Genomic DNA, 22,895 nt, shown 5'->3' on the forward strand with positions numbered 1-22,895 from the left:
CGACACAAACATCCGGGTTAGTAGAAAACGCAACCCGCTAGAAACTCGCTCCTCCTGTGGTAATTTTATTTCTGTCCGGAAGTGACAGATTCGTCACGTGTAAAAAAAAATTATTATTACAGATTCTCCCCTGATAAGCTAATCCAATCCGAACAGAGCTAATGTCACCTTGTGATGTCAGCGTGGCACAACCGAAAACTTCTCCCAGGAATAAAAAATTACAGCTCCAACTAACAAATTTGCAACATAATTACTCAACACCTTACAAATATTTTAATATGATCATAAATAATGTGCTTCCGGGTCGAGTTCTTCCTTAACATTAAATATTGCCAAAATAAATGAGATGCTATACTTCTAATAAACTCAGGCCAAGCTAACGCTCTCTAAAGTTATAAACGTCTAAAAGTCTATAAAAGTTGTAAAATATAAACGCACAAATACTACATGTTAAATAGTAGCTATCAAAAATAGCTTTTTTTTCAAAGTTATTTAGACCCAATAATTCATTACTGAAGCTCTTCTGTAAACACAAGCGCAATTAGAGGCGGCCTCGTGCAGCGCGGTGACGTAACGTGGAACGCAGGTCCAATTCCAAACGGCTCTCTATTGGACACGCAGCGCTCTACGTAGTGCGCACAAGCCCATTGTTATGTAGCCTATCGAGTGTACCTATCTAGGGAGTCTGCAGGCGTTTGGGACTCCGCCACGCAGCGCTGTGTTGGAATGCGTCGAGACTCGTACTTCCCTGAACAAGTTTAGCTGAAAAGTTAGTTTTGAGAGAGTCTAAAACTTCGAAGAAGCTTCTCGAAAATATCGACAGACGTCGAACGAAAGTGCAGGGTAAGTTTTCTATCGAACCAAGATACGTTTAAACTCCGAAAATCGCACTTTTTCCGCCTTTTTTTTCGGAGTTCAGTAAAAGTGTGTAGGCTTGTAAAATGGAGGCAGGGTGTGTGAGAGGCGCTGTCCAGCAACGGAGATCAGGACCACGGCTAACACACTCTCACACACTTCACAACTAAATGCTTTTCTCTGGAAGTACAATATCTGACACAACAAAACACCAAAATCGTCGAAAAATCTCCCCCACAACTAGTTTATTTTTAAAAGCGTTGTGGTCATGTATGTACTTCTTCCGGAAAAGTAGCTAGCTAAAGATAGTTTACTAACCCTAGCTAGCAGGTATAGCCAGGGTTTATAACACAACTTCAACACATTGGTGTGTAACAGCTTGCTGAAGAGTGTGTGTGTGTGTGTGTGTGTGTGTGTGTGTGTCCGAGCTGGACAGCGACTTTTAATTGGACGTGATTTTTAAGGCCGGAAATTCTTTCTAAAGTTTCTTAAGAGTTTTTTCCTTTCTTTAAAAAGTCGACACTTTAATTTAAAAGAGAAAACAACAACTACTTAACTTATATGATATGTCGTAAAAACGTTTACATCCAAAATGGAGTGTTTTTTCTCCTCGTCATTCCATCATGGCTGATTTTATTTCCTGACTCTGGGAGCTGTCCAACAAACGCTCAGATTTGCAGTTTTTAACACGAGTTAAAAGTTTTTCTTTTGTATTTGTCTCGCGCGTGTCGACACTTTCTAACAAGACATTTAAACATGAACAAAGAAACAGCTGCTTTCTTATTATTTTATTTATTTATTTAATTAATTTGTGAGAATGTCTTCACTCAGGCTGGGGAGTTGAAGCGTTTGCTCTGCCAGCGTGGTGGTGCTGTGGGAAAATGGCCGCAGAGCTCAACATGACAAGAAGCTGTGAGCAGAAAAAGTGCACGAGGGAAAAAAAAAAACTTCAAGGTGCACGAGAACATGGGCGCGAGGAAAGCCGAGCCGATATGCACGAGAACACGCGAGATAAACCGATATGCACAAGAACACGTGTGAAGTTAAAAAAAACCCAAAACAAAATATGTACTGTGTGTGTGTGTGTGTGTGTGTGTGTATACACACACACATACAGTATATATGTATATACATATATATATACACACACAGTACATGTTTTTTACTTCACAAATTTTCTTGTGCATATTGGTATATATATATATATATATATATATATATATATATATATATATATATATATATATATATACCAATATGCACAAGAAAATTTGTGAAGTATATATATATTATATATATAATATGCATATCGGTGTGCATATATATATATATATATATATATATATATATATATATATATATATATATATATATATAGTGTGTGTGTGAGGAAAAAAATGAAATAAGCGAGAGAAAAAAAGATATGCACGAAAATTTGTGAGGGGAAAAACGATATGCAAGAGAACACACATATGCGCAAGAAGAACCTGATACCCGCACTTCAACAGGGGTGATTTGTTTGTTTGTTTGTTTGCTTGTTTAATTTGATTAGGCCTAATGTTTTTTTAAAAATTATTTTCACAAAACAATAACAATAGCAAGACACTGTACTAATCTGATATCCAGTACCTGTATTGGGCAGATAACATCAAACATTTGTGGCTTGGATATCTGTGTAAACATACCAGATATCGGATCCTGTAACCCATGGCAAAGACTGGAATTGGATTTGGAAAATAAATTTATTTTAGAGCTTATCAGTAACAATATCGATAAACAATATCGGATGGGTATCAATAATGGAAAAGAAAAAAATGGTGTTGTGCTATTTCTTAATAATAATAATAATAATAATAATAGGATTCATAATAGCAGATTGCTCTCAAAGGTGGTGGTAAAATGCCTTGGAAAAAGGATGCATTTTTGAATTGAGCTTGTTTTACTTTTTATTGAAAAAGCACTAACAAAGAATAGAAATTACTTAGTTTAATTAACTTGACTCACAAAGTGTAGACTCTGGTGAGCGAGGAGAAAGAAAGTGTGTCTCGGTGCTCGGTGAACTGAACTGCTGTCTCTCACATGCTCAATGAATACCTTTGTCACTCATTTTTAAAGACCTTGCTTGCTGATACTGCTCCGTGCGCTCAGGTTGCCTGCCCCTTGCTCTGTCTATTAATGTTACTTGAGCTGTGAGACAAGAGCATATTGTTTTTATTTTTAAGACTACTTAAGACCATATAATGCTATTTTGCATAGGCTCGACATGATATCTGCCTGTCACAAGGGCACACAGTGCCCAGCCTGCCCAAGTGCGTTTACCCACGCATCTATGTTCGGTACAATAAATGTGTTTTTTTTTTTTTTGAATGTAGAAAAGTGTCAGGTAACACTTCATCATCTGTGCTTTTATAGCTCCTTTGCTACTCACTGTAAAAATCATTTTTAAAAATGCTGCACAAAATAATCTGAACCAATAGCACTTTTTAGCAAAACCTTGACGAAATTGTTTATCATGATGCATATCATGAAGATGATCAGGATAAAGCTCATACCAGACTAGACTGTTGGGCATATTTTAGTAGACATTTATTTATATAAGCTGTACTTAGTAGGAAGCTTAAAAAATGTTCAGTGTTCTGTGTAAGTTCTTGGCAGTTCTCTGATTTTCTAGTTGATCTCAGAGCCTCAGGCTTTAATTTAGGGGAAAAAACAGATAAGTTATGCACGCTGAATCATTCTGAGTCACAAGGAGTGTGTCCATACAAGGCTCTGCATCCTGAACAAGAGATCTGTGTGTGTAAGAGTGTGTGTGAGTGTGACTGTGAGTGATAATTCCCAGAGGCTATACTCACACTGACTCTTAAGACTATTGCGCAGTTATTCAGCCATTTTGAGTATAGAGTAGTGCAGTCACAGTTAGACCCTTTTGTTTGTGTTTCATAGCTTTTTGCAATGTAGCTTGTGGTGAAGCCAGCCAAGCCCAGCCCAGCCCTTCATTTCCCTTGTATCTGTCTCATGATTTACAACAGGAAATGCTTTCTGCTTTAGAAGAAGAATGCTTCTGAGATCTTTGATGCATTAAGGACTGTTTAAATCCTGGCAAGATGAAAACAGTTTGCGATATTAAAGAGCATTGGTATGGAAATTCCCATTGGTTGTCTAATGCTATTTCCAAACCCCATAGTGTTTTTTGAATAGCATGTAAATACAATTGCATATTTAATCCTATGAATTAAAATGCATATTTAATTAAGCTTATGTTTAACTTGTTGGATAACTTTTAATTTAAGTCTGTGAATAAAACCATTTATTTATATATAATTATATATATAGGTCCCCCTTATGCTGCCAAAACAGCTCTGACCCGTCAAGGCAGTTGACTCCACAAGACCTCTGAAGGTGTGCTGTGGTATCAGGCACGAAGACAGCAAATCCTTTAAGTCCTGTAAGTTGTGAGGTGGGGCATCCACAGATTGGGCTTGTTTGTCCAGCACATCCCACAAATGCTCAATCAGATTGTGATCTGGGGAATTTCTGGGCCAAGTTTTACAACTCTTTCTGCATAATTTTTGCAGTGTGGCAGGGCGGATTATCCTGCTGAAAGAGTCCAACGCATTAGGGAATTCTTTTGCCATGAAGGGGTGTACTTAGTCTGCAGCAATGTTTAGGTACGTGGTATGTGTTAAAGTAACATTCACATGAATGCCAGGACTCACGATTTCCCAGCAGAACATTGCCCAGAGCATCACACTGCCTCCACCGGCTTGCCTTCTTCCCATAGTGAATTCCTGGTCCCATCTCTTTCCCAGGTAAGCGACACACACGCACCTGGCAGTCCTCGTGATGTAAAAGAAAACATGATTCATCAGACCAGACCATTTTCTTCCATTGCTCCATGGTCTAGTTCTGATGCTCACATGCCCATTATAGGCGCTTTTGGCAATGGATTGGGGTCAGCATGGGCTCTCTGACCAGTCTGCGGCTACGCAGCCCCATACGCAGCAAGCTGCGATGCATTGTGTGTTCTGACACCTTTCTGTTTTAGCCAGCATTAATATTTTCAGCAATTTGTGCTACAGTAGCTCTTCTGTGGGATCGGACCAGACGGGCTAGCCTTTGGTCCCCATGCACATCGGTGAGCCTTGGGCACCCATGACCCTGTTCACCGGTTGTCCTTGTCCTTGTTTTGGTCTCCTTCTTCTGGTAGGTGCTAACCACTGCATAGTGGGAACACCCCACAAGACCTGCCGTTTTGGAGATGCTCTGACCCAGTTGTCAACTTTGAGAACTGACTGTTCACTTGCTGCCTAATATATCCCACCCATCGACAGTTGCCACTGTAATGAGCTAATCAATGTTATTCACGTCACCCGTCATCGGTTATGGCTGATCGGTTTATATACACCGTGCTTTGCGAAAGTATTCACCCCCTTGGTGTTTTGCACACTCAAGATTTCTGTGTTTTGTCTTAATTATTGCCACAATAACAAAATATTTTGCACCTTCAGCATGGTAGGCATGTTGTGTAAATGAAATGGTACGAACCTCCAAAAAAATAAATTTTAATTCCAGGTTTTAATGCAACAAAACACCAAGTATGTATATATGTATATGTGTGTGTATGTGCACATTATGAACCTCTTGTGTTTGTCTCTCAGCTGATCGAGCATGGCCTCTCAGACAGCATTTAATCTCTGCACGGACGTCTTTGTGACCTCTAGAAGTGCTTCACTGCCCGAAGAACCTGAAGTAAGTGCAATTTCTGGTACAGAGCTTCCTGCGCCTCAGCTTGTGATGCTGGCCAACGTGGCCCTAAACACAGAGTCGCCGCCAGAGGAGGAGAAGCAGATGGCAGAACTGAAAAACGTCGGATGCTGTGGCTACTCGGACAGCGAGGACGAGAACGTGGTCCACTACAGCTACGATGAGACAGCAGAAAATGTGGACGAAGGGACCGGGATGGGAGAAAACAGAGTAGAAAAAGTCATCGAAACTGCTGAGACGGTGCCAACCGACCTTTCAAAGAAATCTCCTGAAACCGAACCTTCTGCAAAACCTAAACAAGGTTCTATTGCTGTGCCAAATGTGGCAACAGAACCTGCAAAGAAAAAGAAAAAGCCATTCTACTGCAAGCCGTGCCACTTTCAAGCTGAGTGTGAAGAGGAATTCGTACAGCACATCCGTGTCCACAGCGCTAAAAAACTGATTGCTGAAAAGGCAGGGAGTGTAAATTCGGATGACGAATCGAATCAGGCACAGCAAAAATCTGCAGAAAACTGTGTCAAGGGCGTGATCCGCTGTGAGCGCTGCGGCTACAACACCAACCGTTACGACCACTATGTAGCACATCTGAGGCACCACAAGAACGAAGGGGACGAGCAGCGAGTGTTCAGGTGCACCATCTGCCCATACTCCACCGTCAGCCAGTATCACTGGAAGAAGCACCTGAGGAACCATTTTCCCAGCAAGCTGTTCACATGCGGCCAGTGCAGCTACTTCTCTGACAGGAAGAACAACTACATCCAGCACATTCGCACACACACCGGTATGCAGCCTCAGTCAGGGTTTATAGAAGAAATAAGACTACACACACAATATGGTGGCATCATGATCATATTTTGAGTCACATCTATTTTTTAATCATATAATTTCTGCCTAGATTTGTACAGTGTGATGAAGGATATAAACACACAATGCAATACACAAGCACACAACAACACATGCTGCATATACTGTATATAGTAGAAATGTTTGTTTGCTATGCCTTTTAAATTATATTACATTTATTTGTAATAAATTTTTTTAGAATGGAATTGCCACTGTATGATGTATTTCCTATTTTCTGTCTCTTTTCTAGGTGAGCGTCCTTTCCAGTGTGTTTACTGTGACTACTCAAGCTCTCAGAAGACCCATCTCACGCGGCACATGAGAACACACTCTGGTGAGTCACTCATTCATCATCTGAAGCCTCAAAACTCTCAGTATAAGACGCAATGTCTGTTCACTCAGTTCGACTTGTACTGTGTTGATTAGAATACTATGTTTGCAGATTATACTATGATATGAAATTTGAAACGGCAGTAGCGAGGTCAGGCACTGATGTCGGTGATGTTGGGTGTCGTGTGAGCCTAGGGCACACTCTATGTTTCAAACCGTCCCCAAGGTGTTCAGTGGGGTTGAGGTCAGGGCTCCGTGCAGGCCACTCAAGTTCTCCCACTCCAACGTTGGCAAACAGTGTCTTTATAGAGCTCGCTTTGTGCACAGGGGCACTGCCATGCTGGAGCAGGTTTGGGCCTCTTAGTTCCAGTGAAGGGAAATTGTAATGCTACAGAATACAACGACATCCTATACAATTGTGTGCTTCCAAATTTGTGGCAACAGTTTGGAAAAGTTTTGGTCCATGTATGGGTGTGATGGTCAGGTGTCCACAAAAATTTGGTCATATAGTGTACCTGAATGTTCCTTCTTCTGAAAAGACTGTCTGTCATTCATGCGTGCTAATAAATTTGACTAGTAAATGCTGATGTGTGGTGCAGCAATCACTGGGCTTCAGAATGAGTAGTGCTTGCTATAGTGTATAGATGATAGTAAGAAAAAATAGTAGTGACCCCTAACCTACTGAGTCTACTTGTCTGCTCGGCAACTTTGAATAAAAACAGATAGGTGGATCTGTTTGTCCCAAGTCCCCGGGCTACTGATTTGTCCGCTCCTGTTATGCTACACCAATAGATGCTATCACAAATAATGTTATTCCCAGGCAAGCTGCGTGGTTTAAAATCTGATACAACAATTTTTAGAGAGGCGAATGCTTTATGCATGTTTCCACTGAACCACTGAACCACTGAAGACTAATAGTAAAATTGTTAAAGTGTAGCCACTCTAAGTGTAGCCACCAGCACCCCTAAACAAATATGAATTTATCACCTTTTTTTGATCACTACATATGTAACAGTTAGTGCTTAGTTTAGCAGAGCTGTGTGCCTATCACTAAACCTGTTTTCTTTGTTGCACACCATGCATCCAGATGGTTCGGGATAAAATGGTAAAAGGTTTATACTATGTACCTTTATGAGTGACTGTGATTGTATTGCAATTGTGTGTGAGTGTGTGAGTGTGTGTGTGCATGTGTGTGTGTTTCTTTCTGCATGAGGTCAATGTTTGTGTTTATTCAATCCCCAAAGTAAACTGAAATATTTACAAGCATATCCTGACCTCATGTATCCCTGTAACAGGTGAGCGACCGTTCAAGTGCGACAGCTGCAGCTATTTGGCAGCCAATCAACACGAGGTGACACGTCATGCCAGGCAGGTGCATAACGGACCCAAGCCGCTCAGCTGTCCTTACTGCCAGTACAAAACAGCCGATCGCAGCAACTTCAAAAAGCATGTGGAGCTGCATGTCAATCCAAGGCAGTTTCTTTGCCCCGTCTGCAAGTATGCTGCATCCAAGAAATGCAACCTGCAGTACCACATCAAGTCCAGGCACCCGGGATGCTCAGATATCTCCATGGACGTGTCCAAGGTCAGGCTGAGGGTGAAGAAGGCAGACGGGGATGATTTGAAGCCAGTTTCAGAACCAAGGACAAGGGATAGACGAAAAGCAGAGGTGTCCGAGGATGCCGATTCAATCGTAGGCCCCATCAACCTCTCCATTAAAAAGAGTGGAAAGACGAATTTGGATGGTGAGAGTGCCAAAAAACCCGCTTCCGAACCCACAAAAGAAAAATCGTGTGAGAAGAGAGCAGAGAAAAGAGCTGCACCAAGAAATGAAGGAAAAGAAACAAGCAGCAAGAAAGCGAGAATCAAAGAAACTGTCCCCTGTGTCGAGAAACAAGATGGAAAGAAAGACAAGGAGGTGAAAAACGCAGAGAAAGTTGCTAAATCTTCAGACAGAGTCACTAAAAGTCGAGCTAAAAAAGAAGAAAAGGCTGCAAAGGAAACGAAAGAGACACTCACCAAAAATCATGATGGTTCTGAAGAGGAAAACAGAACAGATCTTGAGAAGAGGCAGCAGACTCAAAGGATGGAGAAAGAAATGAGGGCAAAGGAGCAGAAGCAGAGAGAGGAGGAGGAAAGGAGAGAAAGAAAGAGGCAGGAAGATGAAAGTCTGGAGAGAATGAAGAAAGAGAAAGAACATAAGCAGAGGGAGGAGGAGGAAAAGAGAACGGCAAGAGAGCGACAGGAGAAAGAAAGAGTTGAGCTAGAAATGAGAGAGAAGAAACTGAAGCAGAAGGAGCAGGAAAAAAGGAGAGAAAGAGAGAAGGTTGAGAAAGAAATGAGGGAGAAAGAGAAAAAGGAGGAGGAACAGAGGGAAAGGGAAAGGCTGGAGAGAGAAATGAGAGCGAAAGAGGAGGAGGAAAGAAGAGAAAGTGAGAGAGTAGAGAGAGAAATGAGTGAGAAGGAGCTGAAGCAGAAGGAGGAGGAGGAACGGAGAGAAAGAGAGAGGCTGGAGAAGGAAAGCAAACTTCAGAAATATGATGTACAGAAAAGAGAGGTGGAAAATGTTAAAGGTTCCAAAATGGCCAGGAAAGCAACCAAGAAACATACAGGAACAGTGAATTGTGATATGGAGAAGTCTCAGAATTGCGAGAAAGCCGAGACGAAAACGGTGAAACGCAAAAAAGCAGAGTGTGCACCTTCTCCTCAGGCAGAGAAAGCCAAACGCAGGAAGGCGAAGGTTACAAACAGCCCATGCACAAGCATGAGCACACCTGGAGAAGTGAAGAGGTCAAAGGGCAGTGGCAGGCAAAACAGAAAGACAAACAAGCTGGAGGTTAGTGTTAAGGTTCCGAGCACATGTATGGAGACTGATGAGGCAGCAAAAGCTCTGGAATGTTCCTCCAAGCCTGAAAAAGTGCAATCTGGCCCAATAAAAGATCAAATTTCAACAGAGAAAGTGTCTCACACTTCTGAGGAGCTGAGCATAACAAAAAATCTATCGGAGAAGCCGTCTTCAGAAGACAAAGTCACAAGAGTGAAGGCCACCACTGAAGGAAAGGGCACCGCGGAAGCACAGACATCTTCAGATATTGATAGTGGGACGGATAGTCCAACACTGGACTTGTCCAAACCTCCGTGTAGCAAATCTCAGGACGGTGAAGACGACGAGGGCATCCACAGCCACGACGGAGGAAGTGACATCAGCGACTGTGCCTCGGAGGTAAGTTACGACTCCGGGCTCAACGGGAAGCTTCCGGAAACACCGACTGAAGAACTTCCGTCACCCACGCAACTGCTCAGCCACACATGCGTGTTCTGTGACCGCACGTTCCCTCTGGAGATGGACTACAGGCGGCATCTCAATCGCCATCTGGTTAATGTCTATTACCTGGACACTGCGACACAGGGGAACAAGTAGACTTCATTTCTACTTAAGGTTTTCAGTCATCTGGGTCATTTAAAAGTGTCCAGCAGTAACCATAATTCAAGGCAGCTGGACTTGGACTATCATTTAAAAAAAGGCCGCCTTGACTCTAGTCACCTTGACGTAAGGTCTCAGCATTCTTTTTGCAGAGACAACAGTTGGAAGATTTAGCATACACCGTGCTTAGGAGGCACTCTTCACCATTTAATCATCATTTTGTCATTTACAGCTCTCTGTGAGCTTTTTGGGTGTGGCTAAATGTCAATCAGCTGTGCCATAAATGCGGTTGGTCATTTCTGGAAGATTGGCATTTATCAAAATGTGCACCAGAATATGAAGAAAATCAGCGTTAACTGAGCTTTTGTAAATCTGCCCGGAATTTTTTTTTGTTCAGTTTGGCCTATGAAGATATTTGCACACAACGTTTTTTTTTTAAAGACGGATAACTGAGGCCTGTTGTTAGCACTCCTGAAGAAAGCAGCCTAGTTGTCAGAAATTCTGGGCAGCCTTTATTTAAGGGTAACTGTCTTGTATGGTTGCTTGTTTTGGACAAATTTGAAGAAAAAAATGCTGCGTGTATCCCTCTCAGAAGGTAATTGCATAATTCCATTTATCAGACAAAAGTTCTGTGAAAGTTCTCAGAACTGTTACACAAAATCATGATAATATTGCAAACTGTGATATCAGCGCATGTCTGATAATTATCTTATTATGTAATCCTATGGGAATTAATCGTAATATGTAGAAACAAGCAAGTGTTACTTTGTACATTGACTTTCATCTTAAAAGTTATCTTAGAGCACTCGAGTGGAGATTCTGAATATTCTGTTCTTTTTCAGCTTCATAATTCGGTCCAAAGATTGTTTAAGACTGTTTATGACTGTCTCCCGCTCTTGTTTCCTTAAAAGAAAAGTTTGGCCAAAAATGAAATGCACACATTGTTCCCCTTGGACTGTATACCGTAAGCTTCTTTTATTTGTTAGCAATGTGAACTTCGTAGCTCAAGTGCAAAGCTAAACAAGCAAACTACATATGGGGTAGGGAGAAAAACGTTGAGCTTTACACTGTATATGTCACTCCAGTTGTTGTTTTTCCTTTTTTTTTTAATGCTTCTGACAATCGTTTTTTTTTTTCCCCTTTGGTAATTTTGTACTTTTTGTTGTTAGTTTGACTTTCTCTTTCCTGCTTTCTCTGCTAATTGTCATCAAACTGAATTATGATTCTAACCTTGTGCCACTGATCTGATGTGTGTGGAATAGAACCATGCTTGATTTTCATGGCCATCTAAATCAACATGTCTGTCTTTAAAAAAAAAAAAAAAAAAACTAGATTTTTTATTATTATTATTTTTATTAAGTGCAATATTATATATTGGGTATACCAAAGTGGAAAAATTCCCCTGCCCTGCATCTAACTCTCTTTTGTAAAAAATAAAACTTCGATTAGATGGATAGATTAGAATTACTATTACTATAAATGTTTCTTGGAGATTTTACTTAAATATGGATGTAAGAAATAGCATATTTCTTTTACAGATGTAATCTAGAGTGCTTTATAGTTCATAGTAGGTACAAGTACTAACATCGGATTTGTTGAAATGTTTTGTGGAGGAAATCTGCGTTTTAGAAAATGTACTAGTATGTAATGAACCAATACATCAATAAAATATTGCACTCTTAAATGTGAACGTCTCTTTAAAAAAAGGTACAAATAAACATTAAAGGAAAACAGTTGGCATAAAAAAACATTTTAACATCTAGTCATCTGTTAGTGAGCATGCAATAGAGCCAGATGGTGTTATAAAAGGCAAAATGTACCTAATGATACTCATGATTTGCTGCTTAAATACATTAGGTATCAGCTCTGTATACTTTCACTGGCCACTTAATAGGAACCCCTGTAGCCTTCTCATTTTTGCAATAAGGTTCAAGGTTCTTTGTCACATACATATTACATACATGTAATGTAGTGAAATGTTTTTCCATAGTTCCTCGTCCCACGGTGCAGCAACAAACAGAGCCAACAATGAACTAAGTTATACACACATAATAAAATGGTGATAAAGAGTGGTGCTAGTTGGTTAGCACATTCTTTTAGCACATGTCTGGAGATGTACGGGCCACATGCTTTTCTGGTGTTAACTTTGTATAGCACCATCCAAGATGGTGCCACTAAGGAAGGCTGCCTACATTAGTGCTGTCAACCCACTTTGCAATTTTTGTGTATTTTACCTTGTTTTTTTTTTCTTGTTTCCTGCATTATTCTTGAGTTAGCCCATGGACATATAACATACGACCGACAAACTTTAATGGACATGAAATAGACTTTATTCACCACTCTAATTCCCATTATCTTCCTGACCCCAACTGGCCTCTATAGATCTGAGCCAAGCAACCAATGGACTTACTCTCCTGAGGTGGTGACAAAGAAGAGGAAAAAGAGCTGGCAACCAGGTATGAGCCAGGGCGTACTCCACATCAATGCCCAGCATGTTTTTAGCAAATTGACAACAGACTGAACGACCTTAGAGCTGGGATACAGTTCCAGTGAGAATTTAGAGACTGCAATGCTCTTTGTCTCACCGAGACGTGGCTCATGCCAACCATTCTGGACCACGCTGTACAGCTGCCTGGGTTCTCCCATCACGGCAAAGACAGGACAAAGAACCCGGGGAAAATATGGGGTGGTGGAGTGTGTGTTATGATCAACGACAAATGGTGCAGCGCAGGGAGCACCCATCATCTTGTGGAATTATGCACATCGGATTTTTATCAGCACATAACGTGCAGTACACGGGGAGAAAGGACTGTTTCACACAACACAGGTACTGCAATAAAAACACCGCCACTTTGTAAGTCAGACCACGCCGCCAATTTACTACTCCCAAAATGTAGACAAAGCTGCGGAGGGAAGATCTGGTGACACGGGGAGGGGGGCGCTGGACTGACCAATCCCAAGCCATGCTACAAAATGCGCTGGAGGATGCAGACTGGGAGAAGTTCCGGTGCAGGTCTAACGACATCAGTGAGTTTACAGCAGCGATGCTTGGTTCTACAGGATTTCTGATACGAGAGGCTATTCCACACAAAGGTTTTTCCCAATCAGAAGATATAGATTGAGAGATTGGTTAGATTGAGCCGTTCTATTCACGGTTTGAGGTTACCAGCACCAGCACAGACCAGAAAAACCGTGAGTATGAATCATCAGGTCTAGCTGAGGAAGAGGAAGGACTGGTCATTTCAGAACTGGATGTGAGGAAGGTGCTATGCAAAGTTAAGTTAACAATAATCTATTTAGCCAATCATGTGTTAGCATTGCAGTGCATAAAATCATGCAGATGCAGGTCAAGAGCTCTAGTTAATGCTCACATCAAACAGAGTGTGGAAAATGTGATCTCCGTGGCTGACCGTCGCATGGTTGTTGGTCCCAGATGGGCTGGTTTGAGTATTTTGAAAGAGCTCCTTGGATTTTCACACACAACAATCCCTAGAGTTTGCACAGAATGGTGAGAAAAACAACAACAACGACAAAACCTTCAGTGAGCGTCAGTTCTGCATTTGGAAATCCCTTGTTAATGAGAGAGGTCAGAGGAGAATGGCCAGACTGGCCGTTCAAATAAAATCAAATAACCACTCTTTACAGCCCTGCTGAGAAGAAACTCATCTCAGAACACACAATATGTCGGGCCTTGAGGTGGAGCTACAACAGCAGAAGACCACAAAAAGTTCCACTCCTGCCAGCCAAGAACAGGTATCTGAGGCTACGGTGGGCACAGGTACAGCTTATTGGTAACAAGCTGCATCTTTTGTCTTAAGTTGGGGGCACAACTGTTCAGAGGTGCTGTAACTATAAACAGATAGTAAAAAGCATATGATAAATGATTAGTGGTGACAGTATTAATTTAATATAAATTATTATTGACTGACAATTTTTTAGACTGTGTTTCTGTAAACATCCACTAGGGGGCATCTCTCTTAGAAATTTGCCCCACACATTACACCACCATTGTACCTTGAATATTTACCTTATATGATAACTGACTGTATAGAATTGTAGTTTTGGATTGACTGCTTAGAATTTGTGCACTACGGTATATAATTTAAACCTTGTAATCTGCAGGTATAGACAATGAACACACGAGATATGGATTGTTAATGCCAAAATGTGCAAAGGACCAAATGTTCTCAATTCTTAGGAAAATGTATGCCAGATACCAAGTTAGAGCCTGACAATGTATTCACACATACATTTGTATCAAATAGCACATAATTTTAAGTGTTTTGAGCATTTAGGAACTGATGATATACAGGTACATACAGGCCATGTAAATTTTGATATTTGGAGCAGATATTATTTGGATACACTATCTAAGTTGTCATTAGAAAGCTTAAAGTCTCAATTCTTTGCAATGGCAATGAAAACAAAATGAAATCTGGATCTCTGTATCTGATTTCTGAGACCAGTTTCAGTCTGTAATAATCAAGAGTATTTATAGACTTGTAATTGAATACTAATTGTAATTAACCATGTAGTTAGCAGAGGACGCTGACAGTTGCTCTGTCATAAGAGGTCATGAGAAGCTGCAGTCTTATTAACTTCAAGAGAAAGAAAAAGGTGGTAAGAGAACTGTTTATACCTGCTATAATGTGTCTAATAAGATACAGTTGTTTTGTATACATTCCAAAACATTAAATGTAACTATAAATGGACAAAAACTCTGATGTGACATTCTTTAATCAGTAAAACCTGTCACTGGCAAATTTTCATTGTAAGAGCAACGTGTTATAGGAAAATAATCAACTTCGGGGTGATTAACAGTAACTCCTGTTTGCATAATTATGGATTTTGGACTGATAAACAAACTCATAACCAGGTTTGTGACAGAATTGCATTCCATTGCAATTTCATTTCAAATTAACATCATTAGCTTAAACTGTGTAAAGATTTTGCAGAAAGACAGCTTAATAGGATAGTGGGGGGGGGGGGGGGGGGGGGGGGGAATTACATTCTGCTGCAATCTTCCCACCTTTTGGAAATTGAAGAAATATATGTAGACGCTATATATGAATTACGATTTTAATTTCCCCCATTTATTTAACATGAATGTCATATTAGCGTTTAATACTTTAAACACATTATTTGCACAGTGGACAGATTTTGGGCTGATTTGATTAACAAAGCAGTAAAGTTCAACTCTTGATTTTCATGTGTGTTTTGGAGTGTATTTGTGTGTTGCTTCAGGCTCTGATAAATACAGCTGGGGTAAGAAGAGAGTAGAAACTATGAATAGGGAAATTAAACAGGAAAATAAGCATTTCAAACATTTCAACCATAAGTCATCGTTAACACACAATAATTTCATCATGATTCTGTACATTTTTGCATATACAGACTGTCCCAAAACTCTTCATACATACACAGTAAATTGTAACTTTATTTACAAAACATCCTCTACATGATTGCCATTTCTTTGTAAATGCACACAGAGTTGTCTTTCCTACTCATGATGAACTCATGTTAACACATCTGGTGTAATGCATGTAATTGCATGTTAATCGCAACCTTGCGACACCCTCCCGATCCAGCCATGAGAATGATTTCAATACGTTCTTCTTTTGTCAAAGGCATTCTTAAAGGCTATCTGAAAAAAATATATATAATATAAATTTGAAAAATTTTGGAAGATATTTTGCTAAAAAGTTTTAATTTCCCCTATGTATGCAGACTTTTGGGACACCCTGTAGTAATTTTTCATTCAGCCTTCACTGTAAACCCGAGTAGTCCCATAATCATGTGAAGCTGGCCAGGCTGAAACAAGTAAGTAAACCCTTGTAGAACCTCCTTTAGCAGTAATAACCTCAACTAAATGTTTCCTGCTGAGATTTGCATAATGGTGAAGAGGAATTGTAGACCATCCTGCCCTACAAAACATCTAGTTCATCAATAATTTTGACCACTGCATCTCATTAAGTCTGAATGGGCCTTTCCAAAATGTTTTCATCTTTCTTAATCCTCTTTCTTTCTTAATTCTGTTTTCACTTGTGTGTTTTGAGTCATTGAGTCAATAATTAGCTTTAATTAAGCTTCAGGTGACTGGCCATTACTCTGTCATTCTCCTGGCATTGATCTCCAAACCACAAGGCAGCAAAACAGCCCTAAACCATGATGCTCCCACCACCACGCTTCACATTTAGGATGAGGTTTTGAGGTTGATGTGCAGTGGCTTTTTGTCCTTTATGGATTTCTGCCAAAAAGTTTAGTTTATCTGTCCATATAACACTGTCCCAGACGTTTTGAAGCAGAGACTTGCATACTCGACATGTACCACATACTTGAGGGTTGCATATATGAAATCTGCCACAATGTTTTCCTCCAGGATGTACTTTTATTAACAGCATTCTTGTTTAGTGGACACATGACCCTAACCTACATCTGCAAATTCTAGAAATTTCTACAGGTTTTTTTGCAGTAACCCTTGAAAAATAGTAAAAGTACTGAATTAAATTGTAACATAATATTTCTTATTGTGGATTGAACAACCGGATCTTAAGAAATACTTTTTAGTTCTCTTTTTAGCTGTATGTACTATATGTACAGTTCTTCAGCGAAGTGCCCTCTGAAATTAGGTTTGATCGGGGCATGATTCAAGTGAACAGAAGTGAACACACTCTGTCAGTAACCAGACTTTGTGTAAATATTTTATTTTTTTATAAGGTAGAGCACTTCTACACCCCACATCTCCTATCTCATCTTATGAATTGTAACACCTGTTTAGCTTTTGGAGAGGTTGTTAGCCCACAGAGTTTCGTATAATTTGAAACTCTTATACTGTGACTGTTTAAGAAGTGTATTGACATGAACAAGTGCAGTTATTTGTTTGTTATTGAATGAAGATCAGACATTTTAGTGTTAATGCAAACATCCTTATAATTCCAGAAGGTTCACAAACTTTGGTGCAACTTTGTACATTTACAATATACATTTGTTAATATTGGTTATGGTTGCAGTTTAATGACTGCCACACAAACAGGATGCACCTGTTCTTTTAGCTGCACTGCTGCCTGTGGTTTCTTACAGTGAAACTGCCCTAAAATTACTTATGAAAGAATTATGGAAATTAATCTATATATTTAAATTTTTTTTCTCTGTTTATTTTTATTTAATTCCATCATTTATATCATTAATGTTTAAAATCTTTTCAAAATCATACTTTTGAAAGTAACCATGGTGTTTGTTGATATAAGATTTGCAGCTCTTTTGTCAGCAACTGAAGACAAATGCAGTCTATTAATACCAGAAAAGAGGGGCCAATGCAACATTAATGTTAATGTCATCTTATCTACTAGAGAGTGTCTAATAGTAATGCTCACCCAGAGGCCAAACAAGTCTATGTGAAAAGTAGATTAGTTTAAAGTCACATAAAGAGGTATGGCAATTTCAATTTCATTGTGCACCAGAAATTGTCATTATTCAAGCTATCCTTGTGCTAGAAAAGTTTACACAAACTCACCAATAGTTAATAAATGCCTTCTATTTTTTGAGTGCGGTGTTTGCTTTATTTCTGTCTTCATTTGCTGTTAAAACAAAACAAATAACTCTGATCTGAAGCTAATTTCCAAAAGAATATTAATAATCAGGTTCCTGTACCTGATTCTACTGCATTCTTGGTGTGGTTTTATTTTGGCCTGTTTTCACAGTGATTTTGATAAATGCACTGATGGATCAAGGACAGAATCAGAGAGAAAAAGTGCTGTAGTGGATGAGAGAGTGGAAGTAGGTTTTGCTACATATTTCTGTGTTGGTTAATGCTAGAGATTATTCCAAAAGTGTGCACACAGACTGTTCTGAAAGTTTTTATTTTTATTTATTTATTTTTTGATAGAAACAAGTTTATATCACCAGACCTAACTCCAATTAGCAATGTAGAAATGCTGATTATATTGTGTTTAAAATAATTCAGGCCAATAATTCTGGTATGCCTTTGTTTTCATTCTGCAAGTGATTATTGTTTGTATATGGAGTGGTGGTAGTGAGCTTATGGACACTGAGGGGCATTCACCCTTAAGTAGGAGTGATAAGTCTTATTTCATTTGCTTCTCTCCAGACATTTTCAGGTCCTGTGCAGCCTCAAATTAAGGTCTTCCCAAATAAACAACATTGGAACAGAAAGCGTTCAGTGATTAGTGGTATAAGGACAACTCATCTTTAGAGTACTCCATAAGAAAAGACTCTGTTTTTTGCTATACCTACAGGCATTTTTCCCTTCCAAGTGCCCCGTCATCAATATTGATGTCAGAAACAGGCTCTTCCAACTGGAAGAAAGCCTCGTGCAAAGAGGTTGGCTTTAAAGGTCACTCTAAATCAGAGCATCACAGAAGTGCAATGTTTGCATGGAAGTAGCACCAAATGGTTATGCAAACAAATACATGCATTATAGATTCAATCAACAAGGGATGGAGCAAAATTAAAGAGCATCAGGCATCCATCAAAACAATTGCAATTACATCAAATAACAAGGACAACCTTTTAGCCACAAAGTGCTTCAACAGAAGATTTTTTTCTTTAAATACTCTATTATATTTTCACGTATTTTCATTATTTTTAATGGAAAAAATAAAAAACTCAAGGGCTTTATGGAACAGTTAAGAAAGTATACTGTGTGAAAGTACTAGAGCCAGAAGCAAAAGGAAGAGGTAAAATGTATGTAAAAAGCATAAAGTTAAGAATTGATTTGAACATTATTCTTGGCCCCCTCTGTAAAGTGTGGCCCCATTCTGGCCCCTGCTTTTAAAAAATCTTAGATCTGCCACTGATCCCAAAACCATGGTGGTGGATTGGCAACACTAAATTAATTAATGTGTATGGGGTGACAACAGATGGTATCTCATCCAAGGCTCTGGATCCAGCGCAACCCTGACCAGGATAAAGTGTTTACTGAAAATGAGTGAATGAATAATCTACAAAGCTGATATAATTGTTCAACGTGTTTAGCAAATGGTACAGTAATAATACTCATGGATAACCAGTAAAGAAACACGTTTGTTCACTCTGTGACTTTTTGCAACAATATTATCAGTGCATGGAATGATTTTTATCCTTGATAACAAAAGGTATCCCCACCTTGAGTAATTCTCATTTTCAGTAGGAATCAATATCAACACTGGAAGTCTGGAATGTATATCACAGGTTTGTGAGCGCTGATCTAGTCCTGACAATCCTCCTCCAGACCACCAGAGGGTACCCTCCCCCAAATTCTGAAACACTTCTTTTGTTGTCTCGATCATTTCCTGACAAACTTCTATATAGAGCACATGGACTTGAACTTCTTTGTAAAGCCTTACAGTATGCCTACCAAGCCTGTGTGTTCTGAGTTGTGTATTTGTGGATAGATCTTTTGTGTATGATCGTGCCGTATTTTTGTCTTTACCTAGCCATTTCATTTTATTAGGATTTATGATCTTTGGTATTACTGACATTGCGTTGCCTGGTGACCATGTTTTGATAATCAATTTTGGATTTGTTTGCATTTCAATTGTTTTTGGTAACGACCCAAACTGTTACCAAATGCATAGTATATATGCATATGCATTCGTACTCTGTCTCCATAAGCCCTCTGTTACACAAGGCTTAGCCGAACAACCATCCAGCAAATGGCCAATGCAATGGACCAGGTTCTCCAAACCTGCAGAGAGAACCAACACATGCCAACCATGCCACATCTGGGTACCATGCGCGCAACACGTTCACTTATGGTCCCACTGATCCCATGACATGTTCCATTTGCACTTCTTGAAAATATGAGCAGATGCAAAGGTTTTCTCATGGATGTGCCATACTCTTGGCTAGTGTACCCATGCATTTTTCCAGGAACATTGCTACCTTTAACCCCACACTGCCGAACCAAACCTGTGCGAGCTTTGAACAAGAGTTCCGTGAAGTTTTTGACCACCCGGAGATGGGAAAAGATGCTGGAGAGAGACTGTTAACCCTAAAACAGTGTAAACAATCTGCTGCTGATTTTACATTAACTTTTTTGTCTGCAGTTTATCCAGCAGTTTATCCAACCTCGAATTCACACGGACAACCTGACCATAGCCCGTAAACCCAAGCGAATCACCACCAATCTCTCCCAGTCTCCAGCCTACGAGATTGAACTAGAACCCATGGAAGTGGCCCAAACTACTTTAAACCCTGGAGAAAAGGAATGAAGAAAGCACTATTGCCTGTGTTTTTATTGTGGGAACAAGGGACATCTCCATGCCCCCTGCACATTCAGACCAGAAAACAGAAACCCTGACCATGTGGGCTGCAATATCACACCCATGATTGGAAGCAAACGTATTTCATTGCCTGTAAAGTTGTCCTGGTGTTCTGAATCAGAATTCGTCTCTGCCCTTGTTGATTCTGGTACAGCTGGAACCTTTCTAGATGAAATGGTGGCTGACATGTTGAACATACCTCTCATTCCCCTAACAGGCCCACTGACTTTCAAAACTCTGGACTTTACCCCACTGGGAGGAGGGTAGGTAACTCAATGCACCATCCCCTCCAGATGCACATGGGTATATTGCACATGGAAACTCTGTCATTCATGATCACCAAGTCACCATATAACCCCATTGCCCTAGGTTCCCCATGGCTGTCCATGCATGACCCCATTATCTCCTGGAAAAAAGGTGAACTTGTGTCTTGGAGCCCAGCCTGCTTTAACTTTCTGTCTCTTCCTTCTTATGCCACTCATGTACAAAGTCCTGAAACCTACAATGACGTGAAGAACCCGACACTTATGTTGACTTCACAGAAGTTTTTAGCAAAGCCAATACATCGAAGTTACCACCTCATTGACCCTGGAACTGCTCTTCTGAGCTTCTGACAGGTGCTACCTCCCAGGGGACATGTTTACCAACTTTCTCTTCCAGAGACAAAGGCCACTGAAGAATACATTGAAGCCAGGTCTATAGCCATCCCTCTCTCCGGAGGCCACTGGCTTCTTCTTTGTTGAAAAAAAAAAGATGGTGGAATCAGGCCCTGCATAGATTACAGGGGGTTAAACACAGTCATGGTCAAGTGTCACTACCCCTGACTGCTTTTGCCATTTTCCATGGAACAGGTGAGTGGAGCCAAGATCTTCATTAAACTTGACCTTCAATGCGCATATAACCTGATCTGCATCAGGAAAGGGAATGAGTGGAAAACTGCATTTATAACTAACACTGTACGCTATGAGTACCTCTTTATGCCCTATGGACTGCTCCATCGGTGGTCCAAGCCTTCATCAACTAGGTACTTGGAGAATTCTTGCACTCATGTATCATAACTTACATTGACATCCTGAATTACCATACTAACCATTGTCGATTGTTTCTCCAAGGCCTGCCATCTTGTTTCACTGGCTAAGTTACCTACAGCCTTTGAAACTGCTGAGATCCTGTTCAAATACCTCTTCAGGCTCTACAGACTCCAGTAGCACATTGTTTCAGATTGAGGAGTCCAGTTCACCTCCCAGGTATGGTAGGATATTTTCTGCAAAAGACTTAATATCAATGTCAGTCTCCCCTCAGGTTACCACCCCCAGTCCAACGGCCAGATGGAGAGGCTGAACAAAGAAATTCCTGAGCGTTACTGCTTTAATCATCAGCTAGACTGGTGCAAGTATCTTCCCTGGGCCAAATATACTCAGAGCTCCCTCATCCATTCATCCACAGGCCTCACTGAACCATCCAGTGTACCTGCGGTTGATGATTGGATGAGACGGAGAGAACACACCTGGATAGCTCTTCCTCTGTCCTTGAAGAGCTATCCAGCGCCTAAAGAGACTAGCGGACCACCACTGTCACCACCACCAGCCCCACAGAGAACACCTGGATCATCCAACGCCCAGACCCAGAGGAAGACCCCAGCAGGGAGGCTTTGGCCTCGATCATTTCCTATGGAATTAATATGTAAAGCACATGCGAAACCTTACAGTTTGCCTACCAAGCCTGTGGGTTCTGAGCTGTGTTTTTGTCGATAGGTCCTACAGTACTTATCCAGAATGGCCCTACTGTAGCCGTGGTTGCCGCCACGATTTTTCATTTGCTACTGTAAACCACTAAGTGGCATTATAATCATAGTTGATGGGAGCTGAAAGCTTCAAAGCCCATTCCGCTGGTGGCATATTGGGGTAAAGAGGTTGTTTTACCTAAACAATGTCAGAAAATGGATGCTGTAAGCTCCCAGCAAGCACTGAATGTTCCAGTGAAGTTAATATATTGTATAATATAGTTCTCATTTCATCATTTTTGAGGGAGAGAAATTCCTAACATTACAGGGATTTATATTTTATGTTTTGTTTTTATAACCATAAACTATAAATTTATTGACAGCTTTATAAGAACTTGCACAGAACGTTCACTTATGGTTATTTGTAGATTTTAATTTTATAACTACAAAAGTTCTGACAGCAGCTAAAGTTTCTAAGAATGGAGAGTCAGGGGCAGAATTCAGTACGTGAGCGGAGCAAGGCGACAGCAATTTGCCTAAAGCATGCTCAAACCCAAGAGGTTGGAGAGGTGATGTAGTGTTGTGATTCCCCCGGCTGTCGTCCAAGGACCGGCTCACACACGAGAACCAGGACCAATTTGGCGAAAAAGGTTCTGAAATTTTTTTTTTTTTAGAAATCACACAGAACAGCATC

At 40.3% G+C, this 22,895-nt stretch overlaps 1 protein-coding gene across 2 annotated transcripts; it reads left to right on the plus strand.

Annotated features, from left to right (window-relative positions):
* The first annotated feature begins 677 nt into the window (after window positions 1-677).
* On the plus strand, window positions 678-15,201 carry rest (RE1-silencing transcription factor). 2 transcript variants are annotated; one of them, XM_053239161.1, is made up of 7 exons: window positions 678-843; window positions 3,885-3,991; window positions 4,189-4,300; window positions 4,431-4,523; window positions 5,514-6,400; window positions 6,713-6,796; window positions 8,088-15,201. In XM_053239161.1, the coding sequence occupies exons 5-7, from the start codon at window positions 5,524-5,526 to the stop codon at window positions 10,211-10,213; spliced, it is 3,087 nt and encodes a 1,028-aa protein (XP_053095136.1). In that variant the 5' UTR covers window positions 678-843; window positions 3,885-3,991; window positions 4,189-4,300; window positions 4,431-4,523; window positions 5,514-5,523; the 3' UTR covers window positions 10,214-15,201. The 2 variants fall into 2 exon arrangements, with proteins under 2 accessions (XP_053095136.1, XP_053095135.1); XM_053239160.1 differs by lacking the exons at window positions 3,885-3,991; window positions 4,189-4,300; window positions 4,431-4,523 and having other exon boundaries at window positions 681-843.
* The last annotated feature ends 7,694 nt before the right edge of the window (window positions 15,202-22,895 follow it).

This window comes from Pangasianodon hypophthalmus, chromosome 13, assembly GCF_027358585.1.
Source record: "Pangasianodon hypophthalmus isolate fPanHyp1 chromosome 13, fPanHyp1.pri, whole genome shotgun sequence".
Classification (NCBI taxonomy): domain Eukaryota; kingdom Metazoa; phylum Chordata; class Actinopteri; order Siluriformes; family Pangasiidae; genus Pangasianodon; species Pangasianodon hypophthalmus.